Raw genomic sequence first — 18,393 nt, forward strand, 5'->3', positions numbered from 1 at the left:
AAATTGTGTTCAGCTCTTTGTATGCATTGTCCAGCATTTCTTTGGAATATGTGACCGTAATGCCAACAATTTGTAGGTTTTACTACAATAATATTTAAATCAGGTTTGCTCCAAATGGTTGAGCATAGAAAGGTCCGAAAACGAAATATTGGAACTTGCCCGGACTTAAATATGTTGCCAATAAAGGCTTGATTGGAATTTTGCCACAGCTTTGTCTCAATTAAAGTAGTTTTTTCCCTAACTACATTAGCTTTAAATTTCTGCTGCTCCTGAAGTTTATTTATTCTTCAATATATCCTTTTTTGTAATTGTCTAGAGAAAAAGCCAAGAAGTTGGGATAACTTCGCAGTTAACTCTCAGTTAAATTTCGACTAAAATAATAACCCATATTCAAATAGTTGGTGTCATATTCAAGCAAAAGGCTCGTCACATATTATGCCAAGCACTTTATTTGTCTTTTGTACACAAATTTAAAACGCTTTAGCCAAAGTTTAGCTGCCTTGTCAGGCTGTCTGTCGCTTTGTCTTAGCTGATAATAAACAAGCCAAGAGCACTAATTGTGCTGCAGACAAGTGGAAATTAATCGATATCCTGCTTGAAGAAGAGACACACAATTTAATGCCCAGTTGATGTGTGACACAGCAGGCAGAAGAACGGGAGAACAGTAGGGTAGGCGGAAGGGGCGGCAACGGGGAAAGAAAGCAAATATTTTCTCATTTCCGACGTCAAGTGTGGCGGATTAAATGGGCGCAAGTAAGTAAAAGTGCAATGAACAGACACACACACACACACGCACACATGCGCAGGTTGCCAGAGCTTGATTAGAGAACCGTTTGGCATCTTTGTTAAACAATAAAATTTGGCGCAAAGCGCCAAAGCAACCATAACACCAACTGGCAAATGTGGCTCATTAGCTCTGAGTGGTTTTCTATGAATGAAAGGGGAAACCCATGAAAGACGGATCATTCGAGTTAAATAGTAGTATATTAGGCTGTCAGCGTTAAGTAATCTATATTAAGGCCCTAATTAATTACACTTACTTGAAATAGCTTAAGATGGCCAGCGATAGGAGTATGGCCAGCAGCGAGATGCTGTAGCCCACCTCGTAGATCAGGTTCACATTGTGATTACGCTGTGCAAATGAGAATTGTGCGTTAATTGTGCTGCAAGCTCGTATAGAAAATAAGGCTAAAATCGTACCGCTAAATCGTCCAGATTCACGCAGGTGGTGTAATTCGACCAGGTTTTGTTGGTCAGCGGATGCTTAAACCATTCGCCATCCTCGCCGCACTCCTTGTGCGCATAGCCTGTGAATTAAAGTGTTTGCAATTTAATAATTTTACAATTTGATAAGCTCGATTATTATAGGTGTTCCCTAATTAACTGTAGTTTAAATACACTAATTAAAACAAGTAAGAGTATTCTAGTGAGGAGTGTCCGGCCAGGGGACACTTATGTTTAGTGTTTAATGAATCTTTCTTGGCTTAAGAATGAGCATCTATATATGTGTAAATTCTAATGTTCAAGTATATGGCTGTAATGCAATTTTTTGCGAAAACGCAGAGGGATGTATTTCTTGGAATCGTCTTGACTGTTCATATTTGTTGTCCTCAGCTCTTATAAGCTACGAGATATGTTCAAAACACAGGTTTTCGATATCGGAAATGTTATCGGCTGTTTAAAAGAAACTAGATCGTGGGCAATCAAAATTTCTCTAGCTCTGATAGATCGAATCGTTCATATACAGTTCCAGATGAGCAATAAATGTATTTATATATATAGTATCTATGTATGTTGGATCTGTCTTACCTAAACGATAATCTACAAGGCGATATTGTTATCTCTAGCTCTAATAAGCTTCCAGTTTTTACTTATCGCTTTCTTATCGATATGCAGGTTTTCCATAACGATTTCATACAATTTTATAAAAAGTTATCGAGCTTTAAATGAAACTAGATCTGCGCGGACAAGGGAAGTATAATCAATGAGAATTTCCCTATCTCCGATATATAAATCTAATGGAATCAGAGTTGCCTTCCTCTGTCTGTTACACACCTAAGCACAAAGCACTTAATGCCCTTTCAACCTACTTTCAAAGGGTATACTGCTTAATTGTCCGATATAGAATTTTGTCATGGATTATGTAAATTGATATTTAAATTAAATTTTCGTTTCGGCTACTATTTGCTTGGGGCCCGCCCATAAATTGCATTTGCATTAAGCTAAAACGTGGATTGCGTATACGCCACGTAAGCGGCTAAACCGCAACTAATTGTTTGTGTTTAAAATTTAATTGGTTCCATTTCAAATATATCCATAAAAGGTTGCGGTTAGATGTCATTTTACCGGAACTAAAGGTTGACTAAATAATAAAACCCCCATTTAATATTATTAAAAATAACTTTAATTTGACAATGTTTTTTTTGCTTACTATTATCAAGACAAATCCTTACAATCTAGTGGATAAGGCGCTTATAAAATGATAGCTACAATATTGATAATAATAACAATGCCCCAAATAGGTTGAAATTGAAATTGGCCATAAAAATCGTTTCCTTTGAAAGTTTGGAATGTCTACAGCATGCGACAATGCCTTGGCTACGTTGAGTTATGCAATTGTCGAGCTATTGTTAAATTGTTATCGAACTTGTTGAAAGAAACGCTTGCCACACACACACACACACAAACATACTTGCCGCAGCGACAACTATTGTTGAGGCCATCGAATTGTGTTCTTGGTCAATGGGGCAAAAAACGAGCTCAGGCATTTGCCTGTTCCGTTGGGAATTTAACAGGTGAAGCGCTGTCAGCAATGCATGCCCACGCTATCCCTTTCTCACTCTTTCTATCTCTTTTCCACTCTTTGGACTTACCTTTTTATCGCCATTTGGCACGCAGAGTCGCAAAAAAATCACGTATACGCTCTGTGTGGCAAATAAGACAACAAAAAATGTTTGCTGCTGCTGCCGCTTCTGCTGCTACAGCTACTGCTACTGCCATAGCTACTGCTACTGCCATAGCTACTGCTACTGCTGCCACATCCGCCCAAACGGAAGTGCCATAAAAGTTAATGGCGGCGCATTGCCAAAGCACATAATCTTGTACAATCTGGCGACCCCGAGGCGCTGCCGGCTGCCGCAGCCGCAGCCCCAGCTGTCTCAGCCACAGGCGAGGTGCTGGCCAAAAAACGAGTCATAAGCCAAATGTGCTGTAAGCCACATTTGCTTATTGTTAAACACGACACAACTGCTGCCCCCTGCTCCCCTGCCCGACCCAGCCGCCCCTCTCTAGTGCTAGCCATGTCATATTTGTACATATATTATTATTTTTTCTTTTGCCACAAACAACACACAAAAATGTCATTCAACTTTCGCTCAGACACGTGATGTTGCTGTTGCATGGTCGCTGTAGGCGTGGCCCGGCCCCGTTTCATGCAACAATCGACATGCCACACGATGTATCCCATAAATTGCTGCCGCACAGCACTTGATTGTGAATATTTAAACGCTTGCTGCATATTTGCTTTTTAAATGTCTTTAATATTTCATTAAATTTGTTGTTTTTCGCAGCATAAACAATTAAATGCAGTTTTGCATAATTCATTATTATTGTATACTGTATACTGTATACTGTTGTTGTTGGCTAACAAAAACACAGCCCGCGAGCCAACAACCGGGAATATGCTTGGCTAATTCGCGAAGTTCTTCGTATTTGCGGTTTATGATATTCCATACTGAATATTCGGAATATATCTATTTAATTAAAAGGGAAAGCGCGTGCTGTTTTGCTGTTCTAATCAAGCTTTGTTTTTGATAGCGTGAAATGTGAACATTTTTGTATGTTGCGAAATGTGCTTTAAGTGGAAAGCTTGTTATGGATAGTTAATTTAATGCTGTATGTGTCTGTGTGTGTTGATAGCTTATTTAATGTTGTGTGCATGTGTGTGTGTGTGTGTGTGCGTGTGGGTGTGTTAATAGCTAGTTTAATGCTGTGTGAATGTGTGTCAGTTGAGTTAATAATACGATAATCGTACTAAGACAATGCCTGTAGCTATTTTGAATACTCTAATTAATTAATTAAGTAAGTGTTTGGTAAATAGATATGCTGTAAAATTGGCTTTGGCTGGCAAGCATTGACATATGTATATATATATGTATTGACATATGTATATTGACATATGTATATATATATATATATATATATATATATATATATATATATATATACATATATATATACATATGTCAATGCTTGCCAGCCAAAGCCAATTTTACAGCAAATATATATATATATATATATATATATACATATATATGGCAGTATTGCATGTTGTGTTCGTCTCAACAGCGCAGCGAGACTGACACTGAATTTGACCCTTTGATAACTGCCTCAAAATATTGTACTATTGTTATTCTCTTTGTTTTCCGTTTGTTTTCTTTACTTAGCTTTTTCTGATTATTATTATTAAAGAGCTATAATATATCATGGATATATCGCGCCTAATTGTCGTCATAAAACAATATGCGTGCCTCTACACTGACGTATAGTCAAGCATCTGGCACATATATAATTGCAATTCAGAAACATTCCACGCGTTTCTCTCCAATTTTAACAATAGTTTTGCATTACAAACTCAACTCTGACGTTTTTTGGCATACTGAAAATTAATATCTAAGGCTTAGCGGTGTTAAATTGTTTTATTAAAATAATTTAATATATAAGTGGCACTTGTCTTATTGGCATTTGGGCAAGTTTCTGGCTTTTATTTGACTTTGTCTTGTGGCTGAGTGTTAGTTGGTGTATTTTACAAGAACTTGACTGAAGAGCTTGCACAAATTACTTTGAAATACTTGAAAACTTGAACAATGCTCTGCTGTAAGCTGTTTGTTTTTCGCTTTTCTTCGGGTTTTTTTCTCTAGCATAAGAAACATATTTCGAACGAAACTTCAGTTATTGATTTCCACCTGACGAAAAAACAGCAAGCCGCAACAGTCTTTGCGGCTCACAGGCACTCGACTGGCAAATATGTACATATAAGTATTTTCAAGAAGCAGTAAAGAAAATACAACAACAAAATAAGCGCCTGCTTTATGCCTGAGCAGACACGAAGCCTATGCATGTCTGTGTGTGTGTGTGTGTGTACTTAAATCAAAGCTTAAAAAAAATTGATTTGTTCGCGGCTTTTAAAAGCAGTTAAGGGATAAAATAAACATATGCTTTAATTCCAGAGCAGCGGAAACGGAAGTGCGGCCTAAAGCTCGCCCACGCAAGGGAATGCGGCCAATTAGCAAACCAGGTGGGGTTTGCTTTGCGGTTTATTTACGCATGTGTGAGTAAGCTGTGTACGCATGTGTATTGTATGTGTGTGTGTGTGTGCCTGCTCGGGGCGCTGCCATGCAGCATTTCCGTTTCCGTTCCATTGTATTCTTGCGCCTGACATTTGAGTGCGTTGCTTATTTGTTTAATAAATTCTGTTTGATATTTGGCTTCTCGTTTGGCCTGCTTGTCATAATCAGAACTGGTCAAAAGCGGCTGCTGCTTTGTGGCAGTCAATAAACAACAACAATAACAACAACAACAAAAGTGAAAACAAACAAAATTTAGGCACTTACGCGCCGGATCAAAGCCGGTGATGAAGTCCGGGCACAGCTCATAAGCGGAACTGCCGGCGGCCGTGTCGGGCCAACAAAGCCAGCCATCAAAAGTGCCGGCACAGTAGGAACCTAAAGAGACGAGTTTATAAGCGAACTGTACTGTGCTATGGCATGCGGCATGTGGCATGTCGCATCTACGCTTACCTGTCAACTGGTGGCTGCTATTCAAGCGCGCATTGCACGCGGCGCGCAGTGCATCAAAATCGGGTCCACTTTCGGCGGCAATGTGCGAGCTGCCGCTGCTGCTGCTGCTGCTGCTGACGCTGCCGCTGCTGCTGCTGCTGCTGTTGCTGGTCTGCTCAGCCATGGTGCGGCTGCTGCATTCAAAGAAAACAGTGCTGCAAAACTAAGCAAAAATGTTGCAATTAGTTTTCGGTGCCACATGCTGGCTTTTAATATGTGCGCCGACCCAATGGCTTTTGGGCCAGCTCCAAAATCTAGGCAAGCCTTTCATAACTTTCAAGTGCATATAAATATGTGTGCATACATGTGTTAACGTACATGTGTGTGTGTGTGTGCTGCTCACGCTTCATTGCATGCGCGCATATTTTTGTGTTTTACAGTTCGTTTGAGCCGCAATTTAATTGGTTTTGTGGCCAGTTCAGAACGACTGTGTGTGTGTGTGTGTAGGTGTGTGGATGTGTGCTTAACGTATGCACAATTTATTCATTTTGTTATTTTAATGCATTTTCCTCATATAGACTGCAAGTCAAGCGTTTTAATTGAAACGCCCAAAAGTATGCAATTAATTTTTATGGTAGCTTACGAAATGTTTATGGCAAATGTGCAACATAAATTAAATATATTTAAATGGCATTCGGAATGCTTAACTAAGAGCGTAGTAAATAGTCCATAAAAGTACTTAACAATTCGATTCAGTTTATGTGGATAGAAGACAGTCGGCACTGCGAGCTTAAGAATTTAAATTCGAAAGTTTGCTTAGAATTTTGCACTTGCTTTGTGATTTCTCGGTCTTAGTTAATTAATAAATAATATGGTATGTCATACTTACTCTTATTAATAAATAAATAAAAGCAAAACTAAAAATTCTGTTCAAAAATAACTTACAACAAATTATAAAATAAACAATTTGATAAATTCAAGTTAAATTAAGTCATTTAAGTTAAGGAAATGTCATCAATTCTAATTGAGTTTTCTTGCTGAAAACTTTTTCGAAGTATTCGATAGAATTTTACAAATGTCAAATGAAATTTCTTCTCAAGTGCAGGCAGCTGGCCAAACAGGCAAATAAGTTTGACCATACACTATTTAACGCACACACACACACGCACACCAAAACCCTAACTGTGTCTAGTGCTGAGTAAATATGCGCGCCACACACACACACATGCACGAACAACTTGCAGCCGTCGATAAGGCGTTGAGCCGGATGCGTATCGAACCAAATAGCCCGAAACAAAGAATGGCCGCAACAGTCAACAGGCAGTTGAAAGCCAAATCCAGTTAGCTGAGCACAGATTTGCGAAGCCACTGTAAATTGCGGTGGGTATGGGGCATGGCACAATGGAGGCGTGGGGGAGGTGGTTTGGCACAGAACATAGCTGCAATCATGCGTGGCAGAACGATAGAACTTGAAGCAGCAGCTCAGTCAGCCAGGTGCGATTGCTGGCGTTAACTGATAATAGCTGCGAAAAACACACACACATGCACACACACGCACTTCTAGTTGCGGGTAATCTTATCGCTTAGGCAAATTGCAGTCAGCACTTAAAGCAACAGCGAGAAAATGTGCACAGAAATGTATTGTGGAAAGTGCCTAACAAACTGATAGAGTGCCAAGTAGGGGAAACGGTTGGAGTATGGGTAAAGTTGGCAAAATACGGCTGCATTTGTATGCGCAACACTTTGCATGCCACATAAAAGTGTAAACGTTTTATGGCAACAACAACAACAACAACAACAACAACAACAACAACACTTGCAGCTTGATAATGCGGGCTTATATATTTATTAGAGCTGAGCAGACAAATTTGGTTATTAGCTGGCATAAAAGTGCTGCCAATTTGTTGGCAGGGGAAGGGGAAGGGGGCGCAAATTTCGGCCTGGCAGCACTTAAGTTTTACGAGTCCAACGGCGCGACAAAGCGCTGAAGCCAAAAAAGGTGTGCCAAAAAGTTAAGAGCGAGAGTAGGGGCCGTGGCTTTTGGTGTAACTAAAAGAAGAGCCCGACAGGCCAATATAAAGCCAAAACTTGAGCTATTGATAGCGAGCGTATGTTGAATGTGCGCAAAAAATAACATAGCATACTTTGCAGCGCGCGTTCGCTTTGCGTGGACGTAATGGCTGGGGATGGTTGTTGTAGAAGTGGGAAAGTGGGGGGGTGGGGTGCGGGTCGTGTCAGAGCGCCTTGTGCTAATAAAAATATTTTTACGAGTGTACACACAGGCCGCACGCAAGGCAATAACAGAAATTAGCAATAAAAAATGCCTAGGCCAAGGCATGAGGCAAACACTCATCAGCTCGCATGTAAGCAGCGCAAATTGCGTGTGTGTTTTTTTTCTGAAACGGGAAGAAGAGGGGGCGAGGGAGGCTGCGCGGCAACTTCAATAAATGTGGCAAGTCCAATGCATAAAACAGTAAATGTACGAGCATTTCGAGTCGATGCTCAGCATCTATTTGGCCATGCAAAAGCACGTCGCATAGTGAAAAACAATGTTAAAATCGTTTTTCTCTTTTATGTGCCACACACATATGAAGAAAATTGTGGCACATATTAAAAACAAAAAAAAAAAATAAAGAAGAACCTACTGAGGCGCATGAAATTTGTTTTGGCTTTCGACCTGCATTTCGCATGACGCAAACTTTCGATAACTTTCGCCAATGGCTTTTCATTGACAGCCGCAACGCATTTCCACCAGACGCACACGTGACGTATGAGTAATGAAAACTCGCAAACATGACTATGGCTTTCATGATGAGTTTTGGTATGCGTGTGTGTGTGTGTGTGTTATTTTCAATTCGTTGGCTGTCAAAACTTTCAACATCTATGTATAGTTTATGGCAAATCTTTTGAGCACTTCTTTTCTATCACTTATGTATATATAAATCACTTTTATTTCCAATTTATTGGGCACATAAATCATAAAATCTCACTTTGCCTTTGGCGCAAAAGCATTGCCTGTGATTTATGTGTGTAAAAAAAAGCGTATGCTTGCCTAAATAAACAATCGCTACCGTTTTCACGCGCCCATTAAATGCAATTAAAAGAATAGCATTAATTTCAGTGTTTGTGTGTTTTTCAACAATCATAAAAACTGAGTAGCTGCACGACCTTGTCGGAGGTATTATAGCAAATAAATGTATATATCTTTGCCGAGCTGAGCCCACAATGTGGCCAGCAGAGGGCATTTTTTGTACACTGCCCGTTTTTGATGAGCGAAATTTCAAATTGGCTATAAAAAATATCTATTTTTTGTTCTATTTTTATACTTTGAACCCATTAGAAATGGGTAAAAAGGCTATGTTGATATTGTGCAAATGTATGTAACAGGCAGACGAAGTCATCTGCGAGTCCATTAAGTATATATATTTTTGATGAGCAGCAATGTCTGGGTTTATCTAGCCATATCCGTCTGTCTGCCCGTCTGGCTGTCCGTACGCATGTCCATCCGTCTCACCCTTCTTCTGACCGTATTAATTTACAAAAGGATGAGTTGTTTCCGATAATCGATAACTTGCGCCGTTTTCAAGCAATCGATAAGAATCTCTTAGGTTAGAGTCACCAAACTAGATATTTGTAGAATATAAGCTTTAAGTATCTTTCATTTCATAGATATTCCCGCATCGTCCACGTCTTTTTTAAGGCCATTTCAAGTTCGATTTGCCTCCGACGACTGTTTTTTTCTGTTTATTTTTGTCGCATTTGTATTTTTTGCCATTTATATGCGTGGCTAGATATTCATTTTGAAGGCATTGTCAACACTGGGATTTGCTCTGTGAAAATATTACAACGGCTCAATTGAATATATTTTGCCATGTTATTTATTTTCCTTTGGGAACAGCTGTTGTATTTCAACAATTTTACAAAGGATATAAGCAAGGGATTTGCTCTGTTGCCAAATGCAGTTTATGCGCTGCTGCACAGGCTTAAATCAACAAAATGCACTTTTAAAATGCTAAAACAAAAGCAATGCAAACGCAAAACTTTGCGTAATTCCATTGCTATTTTTTGTTGACAATTGCTTGAGCATAATTTGATTGTTGAATTCATTTTATGCAGTGTCCACTTTTTTTTACAAACAAATATTGGCGTTTACGTCTCGTTTAGTTGGATTTAAATACAACAAAGAACGCACAGAAAAAATATTAAAAAACAATATATAAATAAAAATAAATAAACTAACAAGCTAAGCAAAAAGAAAAGGTTAAATGCGTTAAAATAATTGCTATTCTCTGTGAATTATGCATTGGTTAAGTGCATTCATAATTTATTTATTTATTTGTAATATTTAATGAGCTACCTTGATATATAATGCAATATAAATTCCCACACAAAAACTGAGCATATTTTTATTATTAAAACCAAAAGTAGCTTCTATTATTTGCATTTAAATATGTATTGTCAAATCTGAATTCAATTTGTATTCACATAAATCAACGCAAAGCGCAAAGCTGTAGCCAGGCAAGCCGAGAAAAAAATGATATTACGCATACGCCACATTGAACATGCCACAAAGCAGAAACCCATGTTTAAGTTGTCGGTTATCGGGCCAGGCAGCGTCAAGGCTAACAAACCGTATATCATGGTATACAAAAGCACTTTTAAATGCGAATACGCAAAATTCTCAACTGTCGGGCTGTCATGGTAATGCATCATATAAATATACATATGTATTTGAGAGCGTGCCGCTGATTTATATGGAACGCGCGCATTTGAAGATTTTGAAGTGCACACAAAATAGTAGCTAATATATCAAATAAAATGTGAGCAGTAAACGTGAAGCAGCGCACAGGAAATGCGCCACAGGATGTGTATATAAATGAACATGTCGTATATACACATGTCCGCAACAGTTGCTTAAAGCCCCAAAACTCAATGTCACAGCAGAGAGCATATCCTGTCCCTGCTGGAGATTATGTCAGGACGCGGGCAGCTGAGCAAATAGCTTGGCCAACTCCGTTTCCTGAAGTGCATAAAAAATTGATAGAAATGGCTGTTGTTGCTGCAGATTACGCGCACAGGCAATTTATTTATTTAGCACATGTTTTCTTTTCGTTTATATTCTTGGTTTTTTTTTTTTAGCTTCGCTTTCCTGGGGCATCCTTTTGAGCGGGCTAAGAACCCAAATGGAATAATTTATAAACCACAGACAAGGTGCTTACGAGCTGCTCGAGCTGAATTTAGTGCGGGTTAAAGGTCAAAGCAGCTGCCTTCAACTTCAGCTGCACTGAAATGTGTTTGAGCCACGTTGCAAGCGGCAGGCTACAGGCTGCAGGCACTGCAAGCTTGTGGCCTGCTTTGTGCCACAATCGGCCTTTGTTGCACGCTCGCTGTCACAATTTGCCGTGCCCGTGCCGCCACACACTCATTTTTTTGCCTCATACACTACGTGCCACAGCTTTTGCGTTTGGTTTTTTTTTTTAGCGCTCCGCCTGTCAACTGGGTGCTGGGCATTGTTACGCATACGCCGTGTGGTACGTTGAGATGCCCAAGGTTCATTGCTTCTCGCTTAACTAACCAGACAAGTTTTTAGGGTTTGGGCTCGGCTTTTCAAAATGAAATACGTGCCACACGTGTTAAATGCGGCTTTTACATACTGTTTGTTATCCCGGGCAACAATTGCACAATTTGACTAAACACTCAGAGTGTGTGAGAGAGAGAGAAACGAAAACTGAGAGGGTGAGAGGGAAGGGTGTGTGTATTTGCATATGTTGCCACAAGCTGTGGCACCTTCTGTCTGTGTTTCTCTCGTGCTTGTAATGTGAGCTGTGCTCGTGTCTTTCCTTTGCCTTTGCCTTTGCCTCTGCCTAAGCTGTTTGTTCTTTTAATTGTCTCATGGTTGTAAAGTCGACCGTCCCAAAAGATACAGCCACAGGATGTGCCCATGGTAATGCCTACACGGCTACATATCCTTTACAGGGCGTCACATTCTTGGCAACAAATGTATTTTCCCCACTTAAATTTTACTTTGACATTTGCGGCAAGTTTTCAGGCCCAAAAAAAAAAAAAAAGTTGGCGTCGGCGCTTATTTGTACTTTATGTACTTTGATTTTTGACAACTTTCTTTTTTTTTTTGTTATATCGTGTTGGCAAGTGGTTGCCTCTCCATTGGGGACTTGTTTGTGTTTGCTGCCTAGATAAAGTTAAGGCCTGTCAAAGCTGCGGCAGCTTAACTTAAGTGCAGACAACTTGAGTACAAGCTTTTAAGCGTGAAAGAAAGAAAAAAAAAAGAAAACAATTCGCATTTGATTTTGATTGTTTCTTTTTTTACAGACGAGGGTCGCTTTCGATATTCGAGTAAAAAAACAAACGGTCCGCAATTACAGCTGCTCTTCAGTGCTGGGAAAGCTAACGGCATAGTGCAGTGTTGTACAACGTTTAAAATTTCGGCATTGTACAGTAGCTTCGATAGAGATTAAGAGTTTGCTAAATGCTTAATTATAAACATATTTATTTCTATGTTAAGTCAACATTTTTGTTTATCGTAAAGAAACAAAATTCATGTTATTATCATTCAAATCAAGCCTATAGTATTAGCATAGCCTTCCACATAGTGCAGTGTTGTAAAACGGTAGATATTGTGACTTCGCTTCTATCGAAAAGGCGCATGTTTAAAGGTAGCTATTTTCTACTTCAGCTGTACATAAGTTCAGCTACTTTTGGCGGAGCCCTCTTAGGAACAACTTTTTAGCATCTCATTTGGGATTGTTCATCGTTTGCATTGCCATTTCTATGGAAGCTTATTTAAGATTGGATTGAAGAATTCATCCAATTAATGTCTAGTCCATCTAATTGAGTGCCTTTCAAGGCTGAAATAATTTGTGTCTTATTTGTAACAGCTCATGCGCTGTCATTTCCGATCTATGTCTAAATATTGTTGTCAATTCATAACAATATTATTAATTTGTCTGCTGCACGCGCACAGCACGTAAGAGCCACACACATACACACAAATATACAGACACAATTACACCTCTTACTGCACACACAGCGGCAATCGAAGCCGTGTCCAAACAGCACACGCACTTTTCCGCCCATCAACAATTTTCCGCACGTTTCGTTGAGTTTTGTTTAAAATGCTTTTACAATTGACTTGTGGCGTTCGAGGCGAAGGAGGGAGGCGGTTTTTTAAAGGTTTCAGCCACATTGACAGCTGCACTCAACCACACACACACACACACACTCACACAGACACAATCAGTTGAGGCGTTGACTTAAATTGCTTTTCACCTCATCGCCTCGGCCAGATAAGCGACCCTGACCCCAGTCAACCCGTTTAATGTTCAATGAAAGTCAGTTTGATTTTCATAAGTATTTCCCAGCTCAATTCATTTGTGTCTCTGCCTGTCTCTGTGCGCAATTTTCTTTTGCCTTTTTAGACAATTGCCGCTCAATTCATATGGAAATATACTTTGCTGTTTATTGTCTCGCCTAAAAGCAAAGGGCGGATCCGCTGTGTGCGGCTTACCCTATTTGTATATCTGCATAATGAAGTGTTATGGCCTCAATAGAGCTCTACAATAGTGAGTCGTGCTAGTCGGGCCAGCTGTCGTTCTACACAGTTCTCAACAATATGCTGCGCTCCCTTGTGCCGCGCTTTGGCGACCTTTTTAGCCTAATTTCTTATGATTTTGTATTACAAGCAAAAGTTGGCGACAAGAAAATAAATAAGTCCAAAAGTTCAGGCATTGTCCAGCTTTTTGTTTACTTGTTGCTATTGCAACTTTTTGTTTTTATTGGCTTTTCAAAAAATTACAATTTATTTGTGATTTATGGCGTTTTGATTTACTTTAAACTGCCGCCGTCTCACAATTCGCTCGCCGCTCCCAGGCAATTAAGGCAATGTGTGTGCTCTATATGCATGCATATATCTATTGTATGTGAATAAACGCTAAACACTCAATTGTCGGACTAAGCTGACTTGAATAACTTTATCAACAATGCCAATGAACAGTTTCAATAAAAACTTGTAGAGAGTATTATAATTTTGTCCTAATTCAATTCATTTTATTGTGCACTGAAATCGATCAGCACCTTCTGCATTCTATCAAGCGAAACTTTTATTGTAGTTGTACGTGGAATTGCCAAAATTGCTGAAGCACGTATTCATTATGTTCTTATATAGAGCTTTAAATATAAGTTTGAAGCAAATGGGGCAAAACTAAAACTAGAGGACAAGCCATTAAAAAATACCCAAACCTAGACAAAGGCGGATGAGATTTGATCAAGTTATGGATGTGGGAAATTTTTACCTATGTCTATATAGGATATATATTCTTTACATCTCTTGTGACCATCAATAATATTGTCAGATTTAGATACCAAGTTAAACTAGAGGCCAAACCATGAACAAAGAGCCAAACCTCGGGTGAGATTTGACAGTGTTTTACGGGGTGGGCGTAGCTAATATAATAAATATTTGATGTGCCATACTGTGCTAATGTAGGGTATTTAAATTTGTTCATACCAAAACAAAAAGTTTTGCACTTCTTCAGCGAACAATTAAGCTATCGCATAGCCAGCGCATGCAACATTTCAACTTTGTCTAGACATAAATTTTCCATGTAATTGTTTTAAGCAGCGCAAACTTTTAATTAAATTCAAAAGTTCAAAGCTGCAAAGTTGTGTCAAAAAGCAGGTCGAACAGAAAGTCAGAAAAGCTGCGCTTAAAAAAAATGCTGGCCAAAATCTAATCAGAATCGATAGCAATAAAATAGTCCAGTTGTGAACGGGGCTTAAATATTAATTAAATCCATTCATGCTGGCGACAGCAGATACAAATGTATCTTTTCAGTCGCATAGCTTCAGCGCGGCACGTGGCAAGAAAGTTGAGTGCGCTGCACTTTTCCTGCTGCAAAAACTTTCCTTTAGCTGTTGCTTAAGAAGACGCCAGCTGGGTAAGCAGCTTGAAGAGAAGTGTATTAAAGAAGCCACAACACAAGTTACAGCTGCCGGCGGCAGACTGCAAGCAGTAGCTAATCAAGTTAGCTTAATTAATCCAGTTGTGAGAAGTCTAATTTTTGTGCTAGAATATCCTGTAAAAATGTTTTTAGATAAACGGGTGGCCTAAAGTGGACTACAGCAAACAGATTTCGATTAAATTGTTGTTTCTTGTGGATTAGAACCCGCAACCTTAATGCTAAGCTGCCTGATTCATTAATTTAACGAGAAGCAGGAAAGATATTATGGTAGGTGTTTTATGCTTTAGTCAACGTTATTTATGTTTATTTGGCAGAAAACTTGTGGATCGAACTGCCTTGACTAATATTTGTGCTACCATTCACATTTACTCAAACTCAAATGTATACAGATTGCAAATAAAATAAGCAAAATTTTCCATTAATTGGACTACAGGGTATCGACTAGTCGTGCATTTGTAGTTATTTTTCAGGCACTTCTTTGTGCTGTGTGTGGACATTTAATTAGTGACTGCTCTTGACAATGGCAAAAACTACGGCAGCAACAAATATAACATGAGCATAAATCTGTACATATAAATGGCACGTGTGTGTGTGTGTGTGTGTATGTGTAGCACAATTGTATCTGTCGGATACAATCACAAGCTCATTACAAGGCGCGCTTATTCGATATTCGTTTGTTGTGTGTGTGTGTGTGTGTGCCCTAAACCAGTTGCGGCTTGTCCAGCGAGTGGAACGCATTATGTTGTGCCTGGCATTTTGGCTTATCTGATTTGCCTTTTGGCTTTTGGCTCGCCTGGCCGCTGGCCGCTAGCCAATTGAATTTCAGTTTCTTTTGTGCCTTTTGAACCTTTGCTGCTATCTGTGAGATACATTCTGATAATTCCGACTGTTCGCCCGGGCTGCCAATTAAAATGACGTTCGCGATTTGGTAGCAAGATTTTCCGCTGCGGCAGCCGCTGCCGCCGCTGTACGGGCTAATTCAATAAGCTTGGGAAATTTATTTGCCATTAAGCGGAATGCCAACTGTGCGGCAGCACAAAGCATATATTAGATGGAAATGCGCGACTAGCAGGTACCCTGTAGTAGGAAACTTATGAGTCACAATGTAAATATAATGAAGATTCTGAGCTTGATTGGGAGTTAGTAGAGGAATTTCTATAAAAGTGCTCGACTACAGGTTGCCCTGTACGAAAATGCATTAGTGTGCTTAATAAGGAGACAATCGATATGTAAGCTCACATACACAATATGTAAAAATGACAGATACTAAAGTAGCTTATTTTATTTACAAGAAATAAAGTTTTTTTTTTTTTTATTTACAAGAAAGAAAGTTGTCTTTGTAAAGTCTGAGTTAATCATCAGATTCCCTTCTTCTGCCTGCCGCATGTTATGCTTACATTTGTAGCACACCCCGCCTAGCCATGTTGTGTGTGCAGGGTATATAAATCGGAGCTCCCACAGTCTCGTATAATTGAGCAAGTGCCATCTGCTGTGCAGCATTTAGCAAATTATGGCCATTATACGCCATGGAAAACTTGCTCTTGGTCAGCCCGCAGAAATGTATGCGAAATGCGCTGCACTAGTCGTCTCTGGGCAGCAAATGGGAATGGAACTCGTGCCACTTCTTGCCGATAAGCACACCAATTTCTAGTTGCTGCCGCAGCTGCATGAATGTTTGTTCCTTTGTTTGCTGCATTATTTTGCATATATCATGCTGCATGCAACATGCATGCCGAACTGGGTTAACCAAATGCAACATTAAAATGCATGACAATTGCTGGATTGCTCATGATTTGGGCACCAAGGCAGCTCCTGTCTGCATTATCAGTTCATCTAGAGTCTAGGTTTAACTTAGCCACTTTGGGCTATTCGAAACGATTTTTTGAGCTTTTCTTTGGAGGAAACTACTAGACTACTACTAGAGCTTCCATGTCATATCAATGAGTGAATAGTTTCGCTTTATACATTTCAATATTCTTTGAAATTGAAGAAATGAAGAGTAGCAGACATAGGCATAGTCTATACTATTATATACCCTGTATATGCATGTGCTGAATGTCCATTTAATCTCCTGGCATAATTGAATTATTTCTGTCGTAAGAGGATAGTTTCTCTATGATATCAATGTGCACTAAGAGAGTGAAAACTGTTGCTTTGACAATTAAATATGTTAAAAAATAGAAGAGACAGGTATTTTTCAGATAAACTTTTTACTACCAAATACATATACATAAACATATACTAAAGCGAAGCGTCTGCCTTTATTTAATTATTTCTGTTAATAAAAATTGCTTGCAAGATTTTTCAGTAATTACTTTTAATTTACCTAAGCACCCTTAGAGCATTTTTCACTTGTCGTCTCTCTTTAAAATAAAAAAAAAATCTTCACTTTTAACCATATTTTATTAGTCATAAAGCTAGCCATAAAATTTTCGCTTTTGATAATAACTTGATAATAGCTTCAGTTTTTTTCCGGGCGGTTGCCGCAAGCTATTTATATTTATGAGCAATTTTTTGGTAGCCCACATGAGCCATAAATATTCATTGAAAATCAATAAAAGAAAAGCCCAAGCCAGCATCGAGGGTGTTCCCACTTAAAACATTAGCGCCATTTAAGAAATGCTCTCCAGTTGAAGATTTGCTACGCTTCAAACAGTTCTCAATGGCGACGCCAAAGGGTCTTCATAAAATTAAATAAAAAAGAAGAAAGTAAAGTATACGTAAGCCTTGACGCACAATGGACGACCCATATTTTTTGGGTGGGCAGGGCCTATGTAAACCGCCCACGTAATGCGGGCAAAGGCGTGAAAAGGAAGCGAGCCACAATGAAATTCAGACAGTGAATTATGTTTATGTAGGGATTCCTGGCCAGTTCGGGTTGGACTTGGTAGTTGGGGGCATCTTAATTACCTGCAATATTGCAGCCACAAAAGGCGCCAGGCGAAGAAAAGAAGAAAAGGAATGTCCATAAAAAAAACGGCTTGAGAAGATGGCCGCAACAAGAACTTCAATTAAGCGTTTTAATTTTCAGAGGCTGGCAACCGTTGCCACTGCCGTTGCCGGTGGAAGGATCTAGGATTTGCTCATGTTTCCTTTTTTTTTTGTGTACAAGCTCAAGAGCTGGCCGCAGCGCTGATAGACATAATATGCAATAATTTAGCATAAATTACGTGGGCGTCGACGTGGCACTCGCCAAGCCAAGGATATGCTTTTGAGTTTCACTTCACTTAATTGCTGTTTATGCATATTTAATCAAAAGCCGAAAGCCAAAAGCCAGCGAATCTATTTAATTAATAAAGTGTCCAGCTTCAGGCCAGATAAGGCCAAACAAGTAGCCAAAAATTGTATGCACAGGCACGAGCTTCAAATCGAAAACTTAAAGAACTCGCGGAAAGAAGCGAAACAGCCAATTGTACGCCTCACAAGCTTGATGGCCACTATAAATAACACGAGTAAACAGCGTCCTGATTTGATTGCCCAAAAGGATATCCACCAAAGATCAATATATACGTATATGGGCACAGACACAAAAACAACCTGCAGCAAGCGATTGCCTGACTGACAGGCAGGCCCGAGCATGTGTTGGGGCATTCACAAATGTGGCTGGAATCACGGCATTCTCTCGCACCACATGGCGT

At 39.4% G+C, this 18,393-nt stretch overlaps 1 protein-coding gene across 1 annotated transcript in view; it reads right to left on the minus strand.

Moving 5' to 3' along the window:
- Nucleotides 1-18,393, minus strand: part of Dh31-R (Diuretic hormone 31 Receptor) — a 37,112-nt gene that overhangs the window by 9,435 nt on the left and 9,284 nt on the right. Inside the window, 3 exon segments of the mRNA XM_032436250.2 lie at nucleotides 1,041-1,132; nucleotides 1,201-1,307; nucleotides 5,613-6,000. Of these exon segments, the coding sequence (XP_032292141.1) occupies nucleotides 1,041-1,132; nucleotides 1,201-1,307; nucleotides 5,613-5,961 (548 nt within the window). The 5' untranslated portion in view covers nucleotides 5,962-6,000.

Source organism: Drosophila virilis, chromosome 5 (assembly GCF_030788295.1).
Source record: "Drosophila virilis strain 15010-1051.87 chromosome 5, Dvir_AGI_RSII-ME, whole genome shotgun sequence".
In the NCBI taxonomy this organism is placed as follows: domain Eukaryota; kingdom Metazoa; phylum Arthropoda; class Insecta; order Diptera; family Drosophilidae; genus Drosophila; species Drosophila virilis.